Source organism: Homarus americanus, unplaced genomic scaffold (genome assembly GCF_018991925.1).
Source record: "Homarus americanus isolate GMGI-L3 unplaced genomic scaffold, GMGI_Hamer_2.0 scaffold32929, whole genome shotgun sequence".
Classification (NCBI taxonomy): Eukaryota; Metazoa; Arthropoda; class Malacostraca; order Decapoda; family Nephropidae; genus Homarus; species Homarus americanus.
In genome coordinates, this window is record NW_024737097.1 from 16,117,796 (window position 1) to 16,141,000 (window position 23,205).

Below are 23,205 nucleotides of genomic sequence, written 5' to 3' on the forward strand. Positions count from 1 at the left end.
AGACAAGTGATGGTAATCTGACTTAAGAATAAGTGGAAATATAGAACAAAAAGTAACTCAGAATATCACTAAAAAAGAAATAACGATAACGATATAATAATACACACACACACACACACACAATAATAATAATAATAATAATAATAATAATAATAATAATAAAAATAATAATAATAATAATAATAATAGTAATAATAATAATAATAATAATAATAATAATAATATTATTAATAATAATAATAATAATAATAGACCAGGTATTCCAAGACAAATAATCACTACGTTTAAAATAATAAAAACAGTATGAGACTTTTGCTCCGGGTTTCACCACAGTAAATAAACAAAATCAACCACAAATAAAACGAGAATAAGTAAAACAAAAATGAATGAAGGAATATGGAAAAATAACAAATACAAATAATGAAAAGTGTATGGTAGTGAAGATGCATTTAGTATAGAAACTAGTTAAGGAATTAAAGTCCATGAATGTAAATATAATTATGGATGAAAGTAAAAGTGACTCGAACACTACCACATAAGACCCGTGAGAATATGGCAGTGAAGGTTACCCATCACCACACCCCTTCACCATCATCATCTCCCATCATCTTCCCTCACGATCTACCTACAGGCACTGGGAGTGGGCGTGTCTGGGAGTGTATGGAGTAGGTTTTGTGTAATGATGATGAAAAAACGTGACATAGGCATATATACGGAGGGGGGGGGGGATGAAATGTGTCGCGTGGTAGGTTAGGTAGGTTTTTTTTATATACACGGTAACATTATCGAAAACGGAATGCCGTATTGCTAGAAGCTGTTTGAGAGATTCATGGGTTCGAATATCGTAAGACACCCATTTTCATACTTAAGGTTGATTGTATGTCGGTGATATGTCTGTGTAGTACCTGCGAGTCTGTCGAAGTAATCTGATGGAATATCGATTTATTATGAGATGGCGTCAAAGGTTATGACGCAGTGGTATAATGCAAAATATTGTCTATAAGATATGAACTTCCGTGGAAGTAAAGTACAAAAAAGGGGTGGTGGTGGTGGTGGTAGTAGTAGTAGTAGTAGTAGTAGTAGTATATTAGGTAAATAACGGTGGCGAAGGTGTGGCTATTGGGGAGGCTGAGGCCATGATAAAAAAAAAAAAGTAGTAGTAGTAGTGGTAGTAGTAGTAGTAGTAGTAGTAGTAGTAGTAGTAGTAGTAGTAGTAGTAGTGTGAGAGAATTCAGAACGTCGATCAAGAAAGCTTCACTCCCCTGGTGTTTACAACCTCTGGTGGGATGGGACCAAGTGCAAGATGCTTCTACGCCAGACTCGCGGAGGTGTTATCTGAACGGAAGCAGCAGCCCAGAAGTTATGTTACAACCTGGTTGAGATGTCGACTGTCCTTCTCTCTGCTTACGTCTGCGTTGCTTTGACTCAGGGAAACGAGAGCATCGGCCCCAAAACCGACAACAGTCGCACATATCGACTTTGAGGTAACAGTCACTGAATGCCGCATAGCTCTGCGGCACAACTAACTCAACACAGCCAAGGTAGCTACTTATGTATTAAGATAGTTAATTTTAAGGTAATACCTCCCTACAAGTTCATTATAACGAAATGTTCACTATAACTACATGTTCGCTCTAACTAGCTACATTTTCACCCCCCCCCCCTTCCACACACCATAAAAAAAAAGGACCCTCTCACCACTGGCCTCCACGCGGCAGGGTCTGGAAACTCAGGGATTTATCTCTGGGGCTAACAGTGGTTTATTATTATTATTATTATTATTATTAGACACACACAACACGCATTACTACTACTACTACAACTATTACTAATGGTTGAAATGTATGGATGTAAGGTCATATCGTGAACTTTGACCTCAGAAAAAATCAACAAAATGACATAAGCTTCAATTACGTGCATTACAACTGTCATCAGATAGCTTTGTGCAGAGGGAATCCCGGGTCGTCAAATTATGAGAGAATGACTGGTGAAAAAAAACAACCATAATGTGCTGAATTTTTGTGAACTTTGATCATGAAAAATTAGGAAATTAGATATTCTAAAATAGCTCGATAGATCTGTATATACGTTATCGACAGGTACCTGATATAAAACACTATTTGGCCGAGAAACTGATCTCTCTCTCTCTCTCTCTCTCTCTCTCTCTCTAACACACACGCCACGAACACATCGCCCAACCCCTCGGTGGGAGGCGGGGAGACCTGTTACGTGGAGGTCAAGGTAGTGGTGGAGATGGGTGAGTGAGTGAGTGGGTAGTGGTGGGTGGTGGGTGGGTGGGTGGGATGGTGGTGGGTGGTGGTGTAGGTTGGGGAAGGGGAAGAACAGGTGGCTGGAATTTACGTTTTACTCCTCTCATCTCCATTCTCCCCCTCCCTCCCCCTCCCGGACTCACACAAACCTCTCACGTCTGCCGCCGCCTCCTTCCTCCCACTGAGCAATACAGCCCCACCCCTCTCCCACAATCCCGTTACATCATCATGACCTTCCCAGTACAGTAACACACACACAAACACACACAAACACACACACACACACACACACACATCCCTCAGTAACCTCCACCACCAAGCACTAGCAAGATTTGGCAGTGGACTACTGCACCATCCTCGTCATCGCCACATCCTGCCACCGGCAGTCCCCCGCCCACCTCACACAGTCCGCCACTACAACAAAATTCAGCCCATAAGAGCCCGCACCGATAGATATAAGAATAGCACCATTCCATCTATTGTCAAAATAATAAACAACTCCTGATTTATGTACTGTACAGCCCTGTAAATGTATTCAACGCATATCATTATGTCTAAATCAAATGTAAGTTTGTATATTTTCAGCCACCGGCTGCAACTCTATTAATACACCGTTTAGTATTATTATTTTGCACACATACAAGCTTCATTAATACTGTATATTAGCCTGAAGTGATGCGACTCGAGAGACGTTTCAAAATATTACATAACTTATCATAAACAATCGTCTTATGTATAACTCAGGATTCATAACAGTTCAGAAATGTTTAGAGATGATAGCCAATCATCCCGAGTCTTCTATCAACGTTTAGACACAATTCAGTCGTCTTTATAATCCCTTCAGAGATCATTCAAAGCTTTCACTAATATTCATAAGCGTTCGTAAATGTTGAGGAATGAGGGAATTAAGTCGTTGGGGAAATAATTATAACTGTGACGCAAGTAACTAATAGTGAGGGATTAATGGGGAATGGAGGAGGGAGGGAGGGGGTGATAGTGGGGGAAGTAGGAGGTGGTGGAGAATGTTGAGGGAAGGAAGAGGTGTTGGGGAATGTGGGGGGAGAGATGAGGTGGTAAGAAATGGGGAAGGGAGGGAGGAGTAGATCTGGGAAAAGTGAAGGGAAGGGTGTAGGAGGTGGGGAATGGGGAGAGGTGGGGTTATACCGTATAGCTGAGAAGATAAGAGGGATAAGGATGGTGAGGAAGAGGGACAGGAGAAAGGGTAAACAAAAAATGATGAGGTAAGATGGAAGGGGAGAAGGGAAGGGGACACGGCTCTTTGTCACCACCTCATCAGAATACACTAGTCCCGTTTTCTATAACCTATGATGATACACAGAGGAGTAACTTAAACAAAAGCTAACACAAGTCTGTACCTGTATTAACAAAAAAAACAATAGGACAGTGATAATGATACACGGTAATAAAAGCTACCCCCCAAAAAATTATCGAGTGTAATAACAGTCACACGGCCATTACCCACGAAACAAAAAATAAATATTACAGGAATATTGAGTAAAACAATACAATGTAATGTGATAATATTTTAGTTTAATATCGCAAATGTAAAATAAAAGTGAGATTATTTGACATTTTGTTTGTGTAAAAAGTAGATAAATGAATAAGGTAGACTCTCTCTCTCTCTCTCTCTCTCTCTCTCTCTCTCTCCTACTCCTTCTTGACATAAACGTAGGGAGATATAAAACAGAAGAAAGAGGAGGCCAAACACTACCCCCAAAGAATGAAGTAATTGATAAAATACAAAAATAAACATAAGAGATAAAGAAGACTCGACTACCATGTGATCAAGTGTGGGATACAACCTACATGAAGGGTTACTTACACGGAAGAAAAACGTACATACACGCTCTCAACACGCTCACGGTGAGGAGGAGGGGGGGATATACACCACCTCTCAATCAGCTGGGAGAAAAATCACACAGACGGACACGAAACACAAGACGATCAAGGACACTTCCAGACAGACAGACAGACAGACAGACAGACAGACAGACAAACAGACAGACAGACAGACAGACACCGTACAACTGTTAGCTTCAGAAACATCACATACAACAACGAGCTGTGAAAAATATTCATCCACAACGAAAAATTACACTTGGCTTACACACATAGAAAAAGTAAACACACACACACACACACACACACACACACACACACACACACACACACACACACACACACACACATTCATATTTAATACGAACACATACAAAGAGCCGCACAGCACTGGGGGGATAAGAGATGTGTCAATATGACTTCACGCACCACGGGTAAGAGAATACACCAAAATATACGCCAACAACGGTATGTATACACCGTGAAGCCGGGGAACATACAGTCAACCTCATACCAGAGAAAACCTGCACGGAACAACACGCACACGAGAAAGGAAACTTATGAACTATGTTAAAGAGAACACACAGGTAAAGGTCACACATACACACCTGAATATATGGCGTGTGGGTGATAATTAACATCCCCCCCCCAAAAAAAAAAATAATAATAATAATACACACACAGCGAAAGAAAACGTACACACGGTGGAACGTACACGGGGAGAAAACATGCACACATCAAGGCTTATATGTCGGAGGAAACGTACACACAGCAGGACGCACACAACGGAGGACACGTGCACAGGTAAGGACCCTGGCAGCCTGTATTTCCGCTCACTCATTCTCAGGCGCTGATGTCACCCCCTACCTGATAGTGCTCTCTCTCTCTCTCTCTCTCTCTCTCCTCAACATCTGTTACACGGTTTTTATCTTTACTATCTTTCTTTACACCGAGAGGAAGAGAGAGACAATTAATAATGATTTAATTAAAAACAAAAGGATAGAAGGAAAATTGGATAAAAAATAGAATAAACAAACAGATTGCAAACAAAAGTAACCGTAGGAACAACAGAGGAACACATGAACAATAACAACAGCAATAAAGGGAGAGAAGAAAGTACTGGAGACATTCACCTCAGTCTGACCTAACACAGCCATGTCTGGTGCCCTCCGCCGTGCACTAGAAAGCCCTTTGACTTTCCCCAATGTCAGCATGCAAGGCACACCCCACGCCCCCCTACAACCCTCCTACCTGCCCCGTGTGCCTCTCCTCCACCACACACACACACACACACACACACACAGTCATCTACAATATAATAACAACACAATATACAGTACATCACTCACTCATTAACTACTTAAATAAAGTGTCATCCCAGAGAAGCAAATATTAAATTAAACGTCTCATTTTTCATCCACTAAAAACAACCAAAACATTTTTTAGCGCATGTTATGAATGATTATTTTTTACAACCCGATATTCATGTTGTGTTACGCAATACAATATCTTGGTGTATATATCCGGTATAGTTTTGAGGTCATTCAGATAATAACAAATGATTTATGTTTCATCGTTGTTAACAAAAGCCAAATTAATGATGTACAAAATAATGATACTGTATAACAAAACAAAAATAGACAAACAAAAACCAGGTTACGGGTTTGTTATGGAAGACGAAAGTGAGTCAAAATATATTTATTGGTCGATGAAGGACAGGAAAGCCATAGGTGCATTTCTCACGAGATATAGACGAGAAAGAATTAATTAAAAAAAATCTTAACAAAATTAACACTTATCTTCAAAATCGTCTAGCACATAGAGAGTTAACTTAAAACCCTCAGTTATAGATAAGAATCACGTATAATCTGTAGAGGACGGGTAGGGGATTCACCATATTCTAATTATACATATACATCCCCCTTATAGATAAGAGATCGCATCTAACTGTATTACTTGAGCTACGGCATTATGATGGAGGCAGAAGGTGGATCTACACTGCACCAACTCTCTCCCGTAACACGACGCTGCTGAGTTATTCTTAGTGACGGGGAGAGATTAACTTTATAAATGTCTCGCGAATCGTCACCTTCCGCTGTAACACCCACCACCAGTGATAACCCTGTGTGTGTGTGTGTGTGTGTGGAGGTTAACAATGTTCGTGATCTGGGTAGCTAGTTATGCCTAAGGACCAGAAGCTTGTCACAATATCTGTGAAACATTATAGTTTACCTGTTCAACATCATAATATCACCTTTGCTTCTGTACTTCAATCCGGGGTTCTCGGATGGCTTGAAGAGAGACTTTGTGTTTTCCATGAGTGTTTTCTCTTTTACGTTTCAGGTTTCCATTTATGAAACACAACCCCCCTTCACTGCCTGCCGGATACACACACGTGACATGAATAATTGTTTGACGTAGCGCGAGTATCGTTCTCTTCTTTATTTTCTCATCTCATATTTTTTTATTTATCATTTTATCTTAGTGGTAATCCTTGTTCTTGTCTTATGTGATATTTGTTTAAGTTTTCACCAACTCTCACTTTTCTCCTTGGCCAATATCGCACAGCTTTTATACACGTCTTGACAATACACTCTTGAATCACACTTAAAGATTTCAAGCAGTATCTAAGATGATGAAATCTGTAGTTATGTCTCTTTGTTTTGACGGTGACCGGATGAATTACAAGTCTGTCTCTTGACACAGTTATGAGACCGGATGTGTCGCAACTGTGCCTTTGACACCGTTGCATATTTAGTTTGACCTTCGAAGCCATGCTTACCAGCGTACTTTTTGAAACAGCTGGAGATTTTAAATTACACTTAAGCTAAGTAAGAAGAAAAGTTGTTTGCCAGATTAGTGGTTTAAAACTACAAAGGAACACAGCTGAAGATTAAAACATAAACACGACTTCTTATCATATTTGTGACGGACATAACTTAAATTATATTCCCCTCAACGAGTAGTTCGTCCTATACTGAGCCAGTAACTAAATTACCTCAAAATCCTTAAATAAAATACTGTAAATCTCTGAGTTCCAACACGGTAGAGATTAAATTCAATCTCATTCCAAACATATATAACTTGTGTCCAAATAAGATACTTTTAGAGCTAAGTTCCCCACTAATCCTTTCATACATTCGATAACACATAACCTAAAATAGTTTCACAAGTAACACTATATATCTAAATAATACACATCACCTACAGAAAGGGACAAATGATTTACTATCGCGTTCACACAAGAGATATTTACCGTCGAATAAAATCACACAGTAGGGTAAACCTTCAGAGACTTGAACGTGACTTTTCCTAGCTGTGTGTACCGTGTTCAAGAGTGTTGTATTCAGGATTCTATACCGGTTCGGCTTAGTCACCCCCCGCCGCCACAAAAGCACCACCATTTGCTTGTAAAGTGGATTTTCTGGGACTTCGATATTGACTGAGACAAGAAGAATGGCGCCCCTGACACCTCAACAAAAGGCTCTACTTTCCAACAACCACATACTCTTCCTCTCTCCTCCTCCCTCTCCTCCTCCTCCCGCTCCTCCTCCTCCCCCTCCTATCCCTTCACCCCCAAGATCCATCTCCTCCTGAGCCTTCTGCTGGTGTCACGCTACTGACAGTTTCCAGAAACATCATCATAGACACATGTTAAAGGTGTCTCGCTAAAACAGGAATATTCGTCGTGAGGTGAAGACTCCGTGAGGGCGAGACTCGTTAGGGGCTTGGTGTTTGGGAAGGAATTTTAAGTGAGAAAGTTTCACACAGAGTCGTTCTAAGGATACTGTTCGTTGAGGAATCTTTTAACAAATGAATGAAAATGAATGGATGTTTTTTTAGGATGGTATTCAGTATAATATAATCTTTAGTAAAACTGCAGGATTAAGTAGAACAGTTAGAAGGATGAGGACTAAGATGAAATACTGCTGAGAGTCAACTAGAGATAAGATGTTTGAAGGTTGTATTGAGGCTGGAATCTTGACCTGAACCACGTGAGGAAGAGTACAGGAAGTCCTCTGGTTGAAATGTCTCGTGAGAAACAGTGAAGTAAGCTGAGGGTTGTGGGAAGGGAGTGTGGAGCTGTGGTTTGGTTAGGGGAAGTATTGTAAGGCTTGAGGTTTTCTTGTGATGGCGTTAATTAAGTGGCGTGATACTCGTAGAGAGAGAGAGAGAGAGAGAGAGAGAGAGGAGAGAGAGAGAGAGAGAGAGAGAGAGAGAGAGAGAGAGAGAGAGAGAGAGAGAGAGAGAGAGAGAGAGAGAGAGAGAGAGAGAGAGAGAGAGAGAGAGAGAGAGAGAGAGAGAGAGTCAAATAGTCACTCACAGTATTCGTATATGGGATTTTTGATAACACATTTAAAAAAAAAATCTTAGTTTTAATGACTCTACTGGACGCGACCTTCAGTTTACGACCTAATTGGAGTTCTCAGTCATAGTGTTTACGACGTACTCAACCATTTTTACTGTTTATGGTGGCAATAAGAGATCTTCGATATTAAGCTGACATTAACAGTTTCTTTCTACCTTTTATGAGGATATAATTTAAGAGTCGCGAAGCTGTTGTAATTATAAATCTCCCCCTGGCCTTAAAAAAAATTGTATATAGGGAGTTTAGGGATTTTTCTAGGGAGTGAGGGAGTGTTCTAGGGAGTGGGGGAGTGTTCTAGGGAGTGAGGGAGTGTTCTAGGGAGTGAGGGAGTGTTCTAGGGAGTGAGGGAGTGTTCTAGGGAGTTTAGGGAGTGTTCTAGGGAGTTTAGGGAGTGTTCTAAGGAGTGAGGGAGTGAGGGAGTGTTCTAGGAGTTAGGGAGTGAGGGTGGTGGGAGTGAGGGAGTGTTCTAGGGTGAGGGTGGTCCTGGGAGTGAGGTGTTCTAGGGAGTGAGTAGTGTTCTAGGGAGTAGGGAGTGTTCTAGGGAGTGAGGGAGTGTTTAAGGGGTAAGAGGGTGTTCTAGGGAGTGAGGGGGTGTTCTAGGGAGTGAGGGAGTGTTCTAGAGATGAGGAGTGTTCTAGGGTAAGGGGTGTTCTAGGGATGAGGGGTGTTCTAGGGGTGAGGGTGTTCTAGGGTGAGAGTGTTCTAGGGAGTAAGGGGAAGTTCCTAGGAGTTTGGGGAGGTGAGGGAGTGTTTTTTGGGGAGTTTAGGGATGGTTGCAGGAATGATGGGTGTTCACAAGGGTTTAGGGAGTGTTCTAGGGAGTTTAGGGAGTGTTCTAAGGAGTGAGGGGGGTATAAGGTATTGTCAGAATCCCTCCACCATCCAGATTCTTAATGATTCTTGAGGTAATTCCCCTAAATGAGGATCGGAGAGCTAGTTGACTTGGATGGCGCAAACATCTTGTATCTATCGACACGAGACATACAGACGCATCTAAGTGCTCCATTAAATTACTTTTTTCCCTTTAATTAGAGATGTGAGAACGCTTCTAATTGGGTCACTCAAGAAACTGAATTGTTCTTGAACTCTTCCATAACAAAGTGAATGGAAAATTGACTTACGATTCACTCCTCCCATCCACCACGTCCACCGTCTCTTACCTTACCTAATATCTCCTAATTAACTAATGTCTTTAATCAGCTAATTACTCCCATCCATTACATACCACGCCATGAGTTACAAACTGACGTCTTTCCTGGAGATAACGGCAGGTGTGACGGCAGGTGTGACGGCAGGTGTGAGCTATTAAGTGAAGGAAGATAAGTTTAGACTAAAGACATGAGTTGTAAACTTTAGTTAATAATAATAATAATAATTAACAAAAAACATTTAATCCTAAGGCATTTGATACATTAACGAGCCTCACTGATATACTTAACGAAGAGATGTGTTATATTACCAAAGCTTAACGAAGAGGGGTGATACAGTATACTAAACTATCCCTCATATACTGTGATATATAAAACAGACTCTCTTATAAACATAACGAAGAGGTGTGGCACATCAAACACTTCACGAATACGAATTTGGGTTCTTGTTACTCCTCCCGTTTCATCCACTTCAGCAGAGTTAAGTGAACCGGCGAATGACTAATCCATTGGTGATAATCTGCCTAATCTGCCACGGTTAATGTAAGGCTGACAATTATCCAGGTAGGTAAGGTGAGGTGAGGGGGAGGAGGGAGGTTACCTGCCTGTCTTCATAATGAGAGCAGTAAGTGAATCTGTTCAGCATTAGTGTTGTGAAAACTTAGCAGGAATTAAAGATAATTTTTAGTACTCTGGTGTAGATTGTCGGAGTTTACATTACATAGATATTTTTTGGCTTTAAAAACATAGGAATTATTGGTATTACCTGTGTGATTATCTAACCTTTTCTTCTCTCTCTTTCGCTCTCTGTGTCTATCTATCGATCTATCTATCTATCTAGTTTTCTGTCTATTTTTCTATCTCAAATTTACATACTCGTCCATTAGAACATCACCTGTCATGAATAAAGGTATTAGTTAGACTTCCCTTTTCAAACAGCCGTAGGTCATGGTAGTAATTGAAGCCCTTGTATAGTTTAGTGTTTGTAATGACCCGGAAATATGTTGAATCACAATTATGGGGACGAGGAAGTTGTGTTCACAGAATCGACGCGCGTGACAAATTACACTTGAGAAAAACCAATTATAACTTGAGACAGAACGAGGGAACCTTTCTCTGGCGATTATGGCGTTCCCTTCTCGAACTTTGTCATTATTGAGCAGCGAATTACCTAATCTAACCTAACCTAATGCTGTACTGGTTGACTTGTCTCCTTGAACTTTTTCATTGGTTAATAAAACTTGATCAATATTTTGCAAGTGAGGGATGGAGGGGTGGAGGGGCAGGATAACGTAATGTGTCGTGTCCTGACGGCAAAACATAATTAGGTAGCACTCGTATATACTACACCTGGTATGAACGAACAAATATATTTTATCATACATTTATTCACTGGATGCAACAGGTATCAGAGGATAAACAACTTAACATCAATTGGACTTGGGGAGAAACATTACCACATCCACAATTATCCGGTTAGAACGGCAGACAGTGAAAGGGAGAGTGTCTGGGTGGGTACATGTGTTAAGTGCCTCCCAGCCAGAAGATGTTTATATGATAAATCTCCCTCTCGCTGTGACGGTGGGTAGCAGGTGAGCCAGGTGAGCCACGACATAAAACTGAGACAAATTAAAAGTTTACAAATAATATACTTTTTATTTTACTAGAATCTAAATGAATACTGTTTTATCTCCGGCTAAAAAAACAAAAAACAAAAACAAAATCAAGGAACTAATCATTAACGCCAAACTCAGTGTTGCCAGTACCGGAGTCTCGCAATAACCCCACGATGTGCAATAAAGAAAGGATGACGGGAGTAGGTTGGTGGGGTGGAGAGAGTGGGTGGGGATGGATGGGTAGATGGGTGGGGGTGGGTAGGTGGGGGACGGGGATGAAGGGGTGAGCCAAGGAGTTCCTCACGATGTCTTTTATGATCAGCCGCGCTACTTTCTAACACCATTCAACTATCCCTGTTCTTCCCTACACGGCCTCCACAACTATCCACATCCCGAGCTAAGAATCTTAACCTAGCCTTAATATAACTTCTCGTCGACCTCCAACTATCTATATCAATACACTCGCCATGTGACAACAATCTTAACGACCCTTAGTCTTCCTTCCGCTTCTCTTACGACCCTAAACAATCCTCATCATGTCCTAAATGCCTAAAGTCACTCCAAACTACTTATTCCATCTTGTATAGGACATTCCTTAACCTAACCTAACCTTACATAACCTAACCTAACCTTATATAACCTAACCTAACCTAACCATATATAACCTAACCTAACGTTGCATCAAACTAACAAAGACATTACCTCGTGTATTTCATTATAATTCAATACTCTAATAGCGGGGTTTTGACCATGGGAAAAAAAGCTATCTGGTGAGATTTTATCCGTGTGTGTGTGTGTGTGTGTGTGTGTGTGTGTGTGTGTGTGTGTGTGTGTATGTGTGTGTGTGTGTGTGTGTGTTAACCACCACACTCACAGTACACTAAAACTACTCCCATTTTATTATCGTCGTCCACTCCTTTTAGAACCTTTTTTTTCGTGTTTTATCTTTTGTTTTGTTTTTATAACTGGTTTCCTGTCATTGAGTGTTTACGTTCGATCAGGCTGTTATCCTTATTGATTTATCTAACATACATCTATATATTTCAACTCTATTTTTCCTTCTCTTTCCCTCACGCAGCAGAACCCCTGAGTAATGGTTAGTTATCTTCTAAATACAAACTTTACTTCAACGCCTCTATTTTTATTTACTGTTAATTATTTCTAAACAATCACCTGTCACCGCTTGTTTGTTTATTGTTAGGGAACCTGAAATATTCTTAAAATTTTTCGATTTAATGTTAAAATATATCAGATTTTATCATAAAATACCAGAAGAACAGTTGTATCGTGTTACTCTCATTAACACACGAAGGTCTCAAGTATTTTTTCAGTATTTTTTATGTCTAGATAAAAACTGACGTCCCGGGTAAAACAAGGAATTCTTCGTCAAAATTGTAAATACATTTTCAGTTGTAACGCCACAGTACACCTGAGAAGTTCTTCATTGTTCGTCACTACCTGTAGAACACAAGAACAGAGAGTGAACACGTTCAGAACACAGAGCCCCACCAGCACGTACCTGGAGGGAGGGTGTGAACGCCCACCGAGGTTGAGAACTAAGGTAAATATGAACACGGATTCACAGCGTTGGCCAGCTTTATACCTTCGTACCGACTGTGGTTAAGGACTGGCACGTGCTTGTAAACGCTTCTTCCTACCTCATACTTGACTGACTCACTCCTTACTCTTCCCAGAATATGTCTCAGGATTTTTATTACAACAGAATACTTGTGGATTATGGATTAAAATCGATATACAGAAACGACGACTTGGCGACTTCAATGCCTCATCTTCTTCCTCACACATCTTCAGTCAGCAACTCATCCGTGTAACATGATTGGCCGGGAACCGTGACGTCACACTAGAGGCCACTCCCCCCTCAATGAAAGTGAAGTTTTGTATTGTTTTCTCTGTTTATCCTTCTGCCATACAAAGTCCGCTATACAATACATCAAAACTCGCATGATGAGATATCTAGACTCATGTTTACATTCTGCTAAAGTGAAAGTTAGGACAAGAGTGTACATAGTGAGACAATGATTGACTAACGAAATGGAGAGTTGCCAGAAGCTCTTCCGACTCTTCCCGCTACTCAGTGTAACCTTCCCGCGTGTGTCCAGGTAACCAAACACCATTTAACTTATTCTTCAAACTTTTCTCGTCCACTTGTAAACCAGCAAAACGGGAGGAGTGGCGAAGAGATATCAAGATACCGTTTGAAATTCTGAAACAAGAGAGTAAGAAGTTTTTGTTTGTATATTTCACCTTTTGTTGCAGCTGATATATTGGAACCAGAGACAAGGTCAAGGGGAGACCTATAATCACCTCAAAATCGATACGTGTTCCAGAACGTCCAGTTTTTACCATCTCGAATAAAGTATTGGGTTTCTTACAGCTAACTTATACAATGAAAACAAAAGCTATAATTATTTTAGAGTTGATAAGAGACGTGTAGGTAAGCAGCAGCATTACGTAATATAGAAGAGCCAATTAAAATTAAAAGGTGGGGATAATAGCATTTTTAGACGGGAAAGATGGTTGTTGGTTGCGCAGGATCGGGAACTACCAGAGGAGGGTGGGTGGTTTGGGTGAGTAATTAATAAGCAAGAGAGTGAAAGTGAGGTACTGGGGAGAGGGAGGGAGGTGTTGGGGAGAGGGAGGGAGGTACTGGGGAGAGGCAGGGAGGTACTGGGGAGAGGCAGGGAGGTACTGGGGAGAGGCAGGGAGGTACTGGGGAGAGGGAGGGAGGTACTGGGGAGAGGCAGGGAGGGAAGGGGGGTGGTGAGGCGATGTTGAGGAATGTTGGGACGAGATGCGGATGCCTAAAGGTACAGCTGGACAAAAATATATCGAAGAGAGAGTTATTATCGTAGCCATAAATAAATAGTTACAAATATATTTACCATCATGTGTGAAAATCAGATGTGACAGTAATGTGAAATATTTAGATTTTCCATTTACATATTTTGTGAAATGGACAAAAATATGAAAGTAATGAAGGTTTGTACGTAGAGGAAGCAAAGGTAAAAAAAAAATACGTATTTAATCCTTTAAAATTATAAAATGTGATGTCTGATTTATTACGGGACTTCAATGGGACAAAACAAATCTTAATTATTCTATATAAATTTGGTTATGTTATAAAAGAGGGCCAGTGATACATATACTTTACTAATATTAACTAAAATATGATGTTTATAGACTTGTTGTTCCACGGGAATTTATATGAAGTATTAAAGAAAACAATGAACACTACTCAAGAAGGTTCCGGTTGAGCGCTGGAGTCGCCCACCCGCTCGCCTCCTCATTCCTGCCTTACGTCATTTATAAAAACCTACCCCAGCTGAGTCTCACTTACTTTGTGAGGTGATAGTTTCAGCTAGGTATCAGTCGTTTGTAAGTGCAGTCACCTTAAGATCATCTGAAATTACGTCCATAGGCGTTAAGTAACATACGGCTGACCGGGTTTCTTTTTTTTTTTATTGATATTAAAGTGACTCATAACCATGTCAAAATGGCTTTTACCTTCTCATGTAAATTCGTTGTGTTATCGTGTAACTTGTCATCATCTGAGTTGTTTGATGCTGGAGGATATTCTTGTATAATTCATATCTCCTACATCCCTGACGAAGCAGCACCCTCGCTATACCTGCCTTCATGGTGTACATTCTACAACATTTTTCATCCCCCTTCACTTGTATAATATCCTGCTCTAGTTCCGACTCACTCTCTCTTTTTTCCTGAGTACAATACTACTTGAATTAATTATACATTCCCTCTTGTTGGTCAGTTGTATATTTTGTGTGAGTCTCAGGTCAACATCTGCTGACTGCATAAATTATCTGCCCGGAGACTCTTAATACCCCCTGGTCTGACGTAACAACAATGAGCTCCCGTAATAACAGTGCCACATGGGGGAGTTATCATAATATCAATACATGAGGTCGTTATAACAGTGCCACAAGGGTCGGGGGAGTTATCATAATATCAATACATGAGGTCGTTATAACAGTGCCACAAGGGGTCGTCATCATAATATCAATACATAAGGTCGTTATAACAGTGCCAAAAGGGGGAGTTATCATAATATCAATACATGGGGTCGTTATAACAGTGCCAAAAGGGGGAGTTATCATAATATCAATACATGGGGTCGTTATAACAGTGCAACAAGGGGTCGTCATCACAATATCAATACATGAGGTCGTTATAACAGTGCCACAATATCAATACATGGTCGTACTAACATCACTCATAACGCGAGAGGTCGTCACAAAATATATTACGATAAGGGGTCGTTATATTAATAAAACAGGGGGTAGTCACAACACTAATACAAAGAGCCGTCTTAAAATAACACAGGTCGTCATATAAAGCAGTAACACGAGGTCGTCACAACACCAATAGGAGTCGTTACATAACATTAATAACAAACATAACTGAGAAATTAACGAAATAAACAAATATGGATAAATAATTAACCTAGAAATAAATAAATGGATTAATAACGTAATAAGTTGACCAAAATACTTCCCTCAGTCCCACCCTCTTTTTGTCTCTGTAGTAACCATTACCTGCCCCGGGCTAGAACCTTTGTGTCATTGTATGAGAGATGTGGGAACAGTGATGGTGGTTGAGGTAGTGTGGTGGTGGTTGTGGTGAGGAAGGTAGTTGAAGATATGGTGGTTGTGGTAGCCGTCACAGTTTCACCGATTGTGGTTGATGGTGGTGGTGCTAATGGTGGTTGTGACAATGATGGTGATAATAAAGGTGGTAGTTGTGGTAATGGTGGTGACGGTTACAAGATGAAGGTAGTGATTGTGGTAGTACCGTTTGTAGCGACAGAGGTAATGATGACGCAGGTAATTTTGGTGGTCACGGGGTGAGGATGTAGAACGATACTACTACTACTACTTCTACTACTAAATTACTACTATTACTACTGCTACTACTACTACTACTACTAATATAAAATTCTCTCAACATAAAACTGTCACGTCAACATTCACAAACTGTCAAGGTCTCTCGTCTTACCTGTACCTGTTAAACATTCCCTAATTGCATTGTTGTTTCTAAATATACCGCCGCGACCACTGTGTTGGGGGTAAACCTCATTGGGGATGTTCGTTGTAGGTTTATTGCGAAAAGAGTAATTATACTATTTCCGGTGAAAGCATAGAGGACCAAAACTCCCTTACGATGGGGGGTGGAGGGTGGAGACGGGGTAGGGGTGAGGGGTTAGGTTGGTGGGGGAGGTTAAGGGATTATTGGTAGGGGAGGATTAAGGGGGGGGGTAAATGGAGGGGAGGAGGGGATAGAGGATAGGAGAAAGAGGGTAGGGGGTGAATTTGGCTCCAGTCTACCTGTGTGTTTCACTCTCTCATCCTCTGTGATAACTTAATACTTTCTTTGACCAATAGAAAATCTCCTCTATTCTCTCTATCTCTGACTTTTCTTTATTATCTCTTAAAATCACCTGAGGAGTGAGAACGCTGCCCTTGACTTCATCCTTAGTATAGGTTAACCACGCCCACAGGACTCGGTACCTCCTGCTGGTGGGGGATTCACGCCTTCCTCCCGCCTGTAAGTACTGCTGAAGGGATATAGACTGCGTAAGAGCTCCCTCGCCTTGACAGAACCTTTTATTGTAGTTTTCCTGAACGTTTTCATTAAAATTTTCATAAATGCTGCTATAATATTTTAATCACAAACATTTGAGCTTGACTCGGTAGTCTCATAAGCTAGTAACTCAAATTGTCGCATAAAAGTGAAAACGCATTTTACTTTGCTCACTTAATAACACGACACAAAGGTAAAAATCTGAATGGTACTTGAAATGCATTTGATAATCTAACTAGCTGCGTTTTTCCATTATGAGAAAAAGTGGAAGATATCAACGTCTGAACATTTTAAAATCCGGGTCTTAATTATCAATATTCCTTTCTTTATCCTCTCCCCTCCCCTCCCTCCCCCCTTCACTGGTAATGAGAGAGACAGTCCTCCAGCCATCGTATATATACCAATATCACCTCTACCGTCCATAAGAACCCTACAGTAAGTACCTCTCATCCGCACTTACAACAATAAATTTAGAATAAGAAAGTCAGACAATTATGGAACGTCGTCGAAAGTGAACGATCTTCTCATCTAACTCAGACGTGACGAAGAGTAACGTTCATGTATGTTTAAATTGATCAAGAATGAAATGAGGAAGACGAACAAAAGATCCTAGTTTTTATTATCTGATACTTCATAGTAACTTACCACTAACCGCTACTGTATGAGTCTTTGTGGGCTTAAAGTATAGCTCCGGTGTAAGGAACAATGGAACAACTATGAGGATACGTTGTGAGGGTTCATAATGGTTCATCTGACATGCCTTCTTGTTCCATAGTGGGTACAATACGTGTGTGTGTGTGTGTGTGTGTGTGTGTGTGTGTGTGTGTGTGTGTGGTGACGGGGACTAGTCAGATACAACGGAAAACCCCACTCCTAGTTAATTAATCTTCATTACAACTAATCGTTTATCATGAGAAAACAAATCGACGACACAGTTTATATATACGCTAATAATAATAAAATAATAACAATAACTGTAATTAATATAACAATAACAACAATAATAATACAAGAGTTACACCCACTGCTTGTAATTAATATAGGAACAACAACAATAATGATTACAATAATAACAGAGTAGGAGAGGGTAATTACAGTGGAACTCCATGCCTGCGGTCGCCGGGAGAAAGTACACACACACAAACAATAGCCGCTAGAGGTCTTGGGCCCTAATGTACCAGGACAGGCATTAAGGAGCTCCTGACGGGCACTTTCTCCCGTCGGCTCCTCTGTTATGCCCCCTTACCCTGTGAGCCCTGCTGACGCGACATGTTCCGGCATCACCCCGGGCTCTCCCATCTCTCTCCGATTCCTCCCCAGACTCTCCTACCGCTCCCCGACCTCTTCCCGCACCCACAGAATCCTCCCCAGGCTCTTTTACCGCTCCCCGACCCTTCCCCAGACTCTCCTACCGCTCCCCGACCTCTTTCCGGAACCCGCAGAACCCTCTTCAGGCTCTCCTGTTGATCCCGAACCCCAGACCCTTCCCCGTACTGACCCCCGTGAATTCTTGCACTCCCTGACCCCTCTCCACACTCCGAGACCCCTCCCCAGGCTCTTCCGCTGCTCCCCGACCCCTCCCCAGACTCTTTCTACTGCTTCCCGACTCCTCCCCGCGCTCCCTGACCCCCGCCACATATGACTGGAATAAAGAGTATTTTCCAACTGACGGTCTTGGGGCGGGTACTAGCGTCGGTAATACAAGTACTGTACCGCGAAAAAAATTAACAACTGGAGTGCTCACCTGCAGGTCTGGGGATGGTGGAGGTACAGTGAACAAAAGGAAATATTAATGAAGGTTATGAAAAAACAACATTAAAAGAAAACAGTATTTCTTTTTTTTTAAGAATTTCGTGGAAGTCAGTTTATTAACTGCATTTTTCTGTCTCGTTCTTCATCGCAATTTTAATGTTCCTGTTTCACTGTTGCTACTTATTATTTTTATGTCCTACAAAAAGTGAATTACGCCTTTTTCTCCTTTTCTTTCATCTCTAATTCTTTTCAAAACCTGGATATGCACTTATGCTCAGGCTTGGATATTTCAGGTAGTGCACCAGACGTGACACAACGCGAGGAGATAGTGAGCTGTACTTACTAAGGACTTGGTATCGGGTATTAAAACATCCACAAAACGAATTTAATTATGTTAGAGAGAATACAAGTGAGAAAACTTCCTTATGTAAACTGTTTTAATGGAGTGAACTACCTGATGAATCTCTGGGCCATAATGGAGGTGAGGCAGATAACTAATGGTTGTTGTGGTGGCAGAAGCGCGGGCGTGTGGGCGTGTGGGAACAAAGATGTGAGGTAACCACGCCCCATGCAAAGGAATTGTGTGGATGTAAAGATAATTATATGGCGTGAGTTTATTTTTGGCTTCCTTCTTTCCTGTCTCCACACACGTCAAGGAACAACAAAGGGCAATACATATACACCTACATGTGACAAAATAAACACACACACACACACACACACACACACACACACGAAAAACAAAATCTACCATAAACGCAGAACAAATTTTGATCCTTTAAATAAATAATTCAACCCATAAAGCATGAATTACACTATTGCCACAAGCCTCCTCAAGGCCCAATGGATTAATGATCGTTAAAAAAAAGGGTAACTCTTTAATATGTACCTGTAATTAAGATCAAAGGAGGGAATCAGGTGCTCTACTTCATTGTATTTTTTCTTCAGGTTTTTTACAAGGACGAGAGTCACGGCGAATGATCCTTTTATAAGAGACGACGAGAACAGAAGTGTACGAGCCAAGGGCTTCTATGATAAGGGGTGTATTTGATCCCTTTAAACGCTGACGTATAGGATAAGGGGAGTTTTTATTATCTCATGTGTTTAGTTGGGTTTAATCCATGACCAGACGTGTTTTGAACGTGTTTGTGACTTGTCTGATCGTTTTCTTGTTTTTCTTTCTTCTTCATTTCCTCATTTTTTATTTTATTGTCTTCGTTTTCTTTCGATAAGAATTTCTAATTTATTGTTATCACTTTTTATTTTGTCTCCTCTTTCATTATCTTCTCCTTCATCACGACCTCTTCCTCCTCCCCACTTCTCCCCACTTCTTCCCAAACCCCAGCATTCTTTCTCTCCCGTCTCCACTGTTTCCATCCCCTCTTCCTTCTTCTTTCCATTACTTACACGGGCGTGGAAGGGCGAGGGTGGACGTGTCTCCGATAACGTCCATTGTTCCTACATGATGAGAATAATACACAGATTCATCAACGTATTTTTACTCCTTTGACTTATGGCAGAAAAAGAGAGATTCAGTGAAGATATTTAGTTACGGTAGATTGTTAGTGCATTGATGAGGTTATATTGACTGTCAGTTACCGTCCATAGTTTCAATTAGACAGGACGTTATTATGACTGTCAGTTACCGTCCATAGTTTCAATTAGACAGGATGTTATTAAGACTGTCAGTTACCGTCCATAGTTTCAATTAGACAGGACGTTATTATGACTGTCAGTTACCGTCCATAGTTTCAATTAGACAGGGTGTTATTAAGACTGTCAGTTACCGTCCATAGTTTCAATTAGACAGGATGTTATTAAGACTGTCAGTTACCGTCCATAGTTTCAATTAGACAGTTTAATACCTTCGCATAGTTTCAGTTTTAACCCTTTGAGTCATAAAGGGTTAAAGCGTCGTCCTCAAAGGGTTAACCCATCGTCCTCAAAGGGTTAAAGGTGAAAGTATTTATGTGCCAGTGTTAACAGACCCATGTACTGAGCTTCTCTGTTAAGTATAGTTGATGTATCTTGTAACTCCTCGTAATATACTACTGCTCTAAGGTCCGGCTGGTGTACCCTAAGACACTGTACAATAATTCGTGTCGTCTTCCCGCGAGTGTCTGTCAAGTTCTGTGAGACATACGCATTTTTTTTAAGCCATTACTATCTATCTATCTATCTATTTTTCTTCTTCTTCTTCTTATTATTATTCGTGAAAAAAAGCCAAAAATTCAAAACACAAAAGTAAATCAACTATGAATAAGAAAATAATTACTTCCCGACTGTGTAATTAGCCGGGTCGAGGGTGTTGGTAGGGGATAATGTGGTCCAATTTTTATGAATGAATCGACACATTCTTTCACGTTCCCGAGGCTATGTGTGAGGCATCCTTCCACACACACACACACACACACACACACACACACACACACACACACACACACACACCTTCTGCAATCTCACACTCACAGTCACTCTTGCACTCGCTCTTTTTCACTCTCGTACAACGCATTATGATATAACTCTTCTTCCTTCCTCAATAAAGTCATCTCTCTCTCTCTCTCTCTCTCTCTCTCTCTCTCTCTCTCATAAAAAATGACCCTTCACCCATCACTAACATCATCTCATATCACCAAAGGTCTTGAGGTAAAAGTTAGTTCCCAATAGACGTAAAACAAACACACATCGTCCCCTTCTGTATGACTGGGAAAGGCTTACAGTGTGTTAGATGTATCACACTATGGTAAAAAAAACCAAGTTGATTAGTAACGTAGGTAAAGGTGTTCAAAACAGTCGCTTATACAATACTCTTATTTCTACTCACTCACTCACTCACTCACCCACTCACTCACTCACTCACATATTCTTAACCATGGACTTACACTCTTACATCCACTCACTCTCACTCTGGTACTTTCACTGTGAGTCTTATAATATTACATCCACTCTCACACACTTAACCTCAGACTGACTCATACACACTCACACACACACTATCCCTATACCCTCTCAATAGCACTCACATTTACACTTACACATTTACAGTCACTCTCATTGGTGGATCTTGTGTTGTACCTTAAGGAGAGGATAACAGACCACATATATTCCTAAACTATACATAATAAAATTGTAAATTATTCATCCCTAAATACCCAAAACAAAAACAATGTAAATTTGGTTTCTACTCATCGTGAATGCATTAGTAGTTCAATTATCACAAACCCGTAAAAGCCGAATAGCGTATAAATTACCAATAATCGAATATCGAAAATAATTAGAATTCCGGAAAATACTGATGAATAATGGCGTCTCTCAACCGTAAACATCAATACTGAAAACATAAAAAAAAAAAAAATGGGAACAAAATGAAAAATAGCTAACCGTGAAAATTCGGGAATCTCGAAAAAGGACGAAGTCATCTGCGGGTAGTTGGGAGGAAGCTGGAGTCAGGATCAATGTACTCTGAGTATTTGGTGGTGATTGGGGGGGGGGGGAGGAGATCAGATATGCCTCTTCTATGCATATATCCGCAGGGGTTCGTGATGCTGTGATCTATATGCCAGCACTCTTCACCGCATCCCTCTCACACGTGATGCTCCATGGTTGGGATGGGATCTTTGAACCTTGGCCCAGGATGCTGCTGCATTTCTCCTCTTTTATCCCGAATTTCTGTGATGATCTTTCTTTTGTTTATGATTCTTTATTATTTCCTATTTTCTGATAATTTTTTTTTCAAACCTTTATTTTTTATTATATTTCCTTTTCCTTTTTTCGGGGTGGGTGGATATATAGGATGTGTGTTACCATTTTGGGGGACGTCCTCCCTCTCCTCTCTCTCTCTCTCTCTCGCTCTCTCTCTGTATTGTCTGAGTTTGTGTTTGTTGTTGCTCTCACCATCCGTCTGTTTGTGTGTATTACGGCGATCATAAACGCACTTACCATATATCTAGCTGTCTGTTGGCATGTAATACTACTATGTTCTGTGTGTGTGTGTGTGTGTGTGTGTGTGTGTGTGTGTGTGTGTGTGTGTGTGTGTGTGTGTGTGTGTGTGTGTGTGTGTGTGTGTGTGTGTGTGTGTGTTTATAGTTTTTACCGCGTTATACACATACCATAAAAAGAAAATAATCTTATCTCCCTCGCCCACGTGCCTGTTCATATTTCTTTTTTTTACTAGTCGTTCACGTCGCTGGGGGAGAACGACAGAGTTAGTAAACAGAAGAGAAGACGACAAGAGGACGAGAGGATTATCTATAAAGGTTAATTAAAACGACGACACGAAAAACGAGAGAGAGAGAGAGAGAGAGACTCACAACAACAACGCTCATTCACATCACCGTAAGCGGACACGTTTGCAGGGCATAAGTTCCTTCATAAGCCTCCCTGCTGTGACCCGTCAGCCAGCACATATAACAAGGACTGAGATGATGTCGCTTTCATCCAACTATTCTCATTAAATCTAGAGAAAAACAGTTGCGTTGATTTTAGCCGTCCACCGGGAGCATTCATTCTCGGACGCTGTGTGCACTTCCCTCTTACAGACGAGAAAGGAACCTAGTGCAACACAGGATTAG

At 40.8% G+C, this 23,205-nt stretch overlaps 1 protein-coding gene across 1 annotated transcript in view; it reads right to left on the bottom strand.

Annotated features, from left to right (window-relative positions):
- Positions 1–21,146, bottom strand: part of LOC121873125 (calphotin-like) — a 56,406-nt gene extending 35,260 nt beyond the window's left edge. Inside the window, exon 1 of the mRNA XM_042376439.1 lies at positions 21,083–21,146. Within this exon, the coding sequence (XP_042232373.1) occupies positions 21,083–21,146 (64 nt within the window). The remainder of the gene's footprint in view (positions 1–21,082) is intronic.
- Between the last annotated feature and the right edge of the window lie 2,059 nt (positions 21,147–23,205).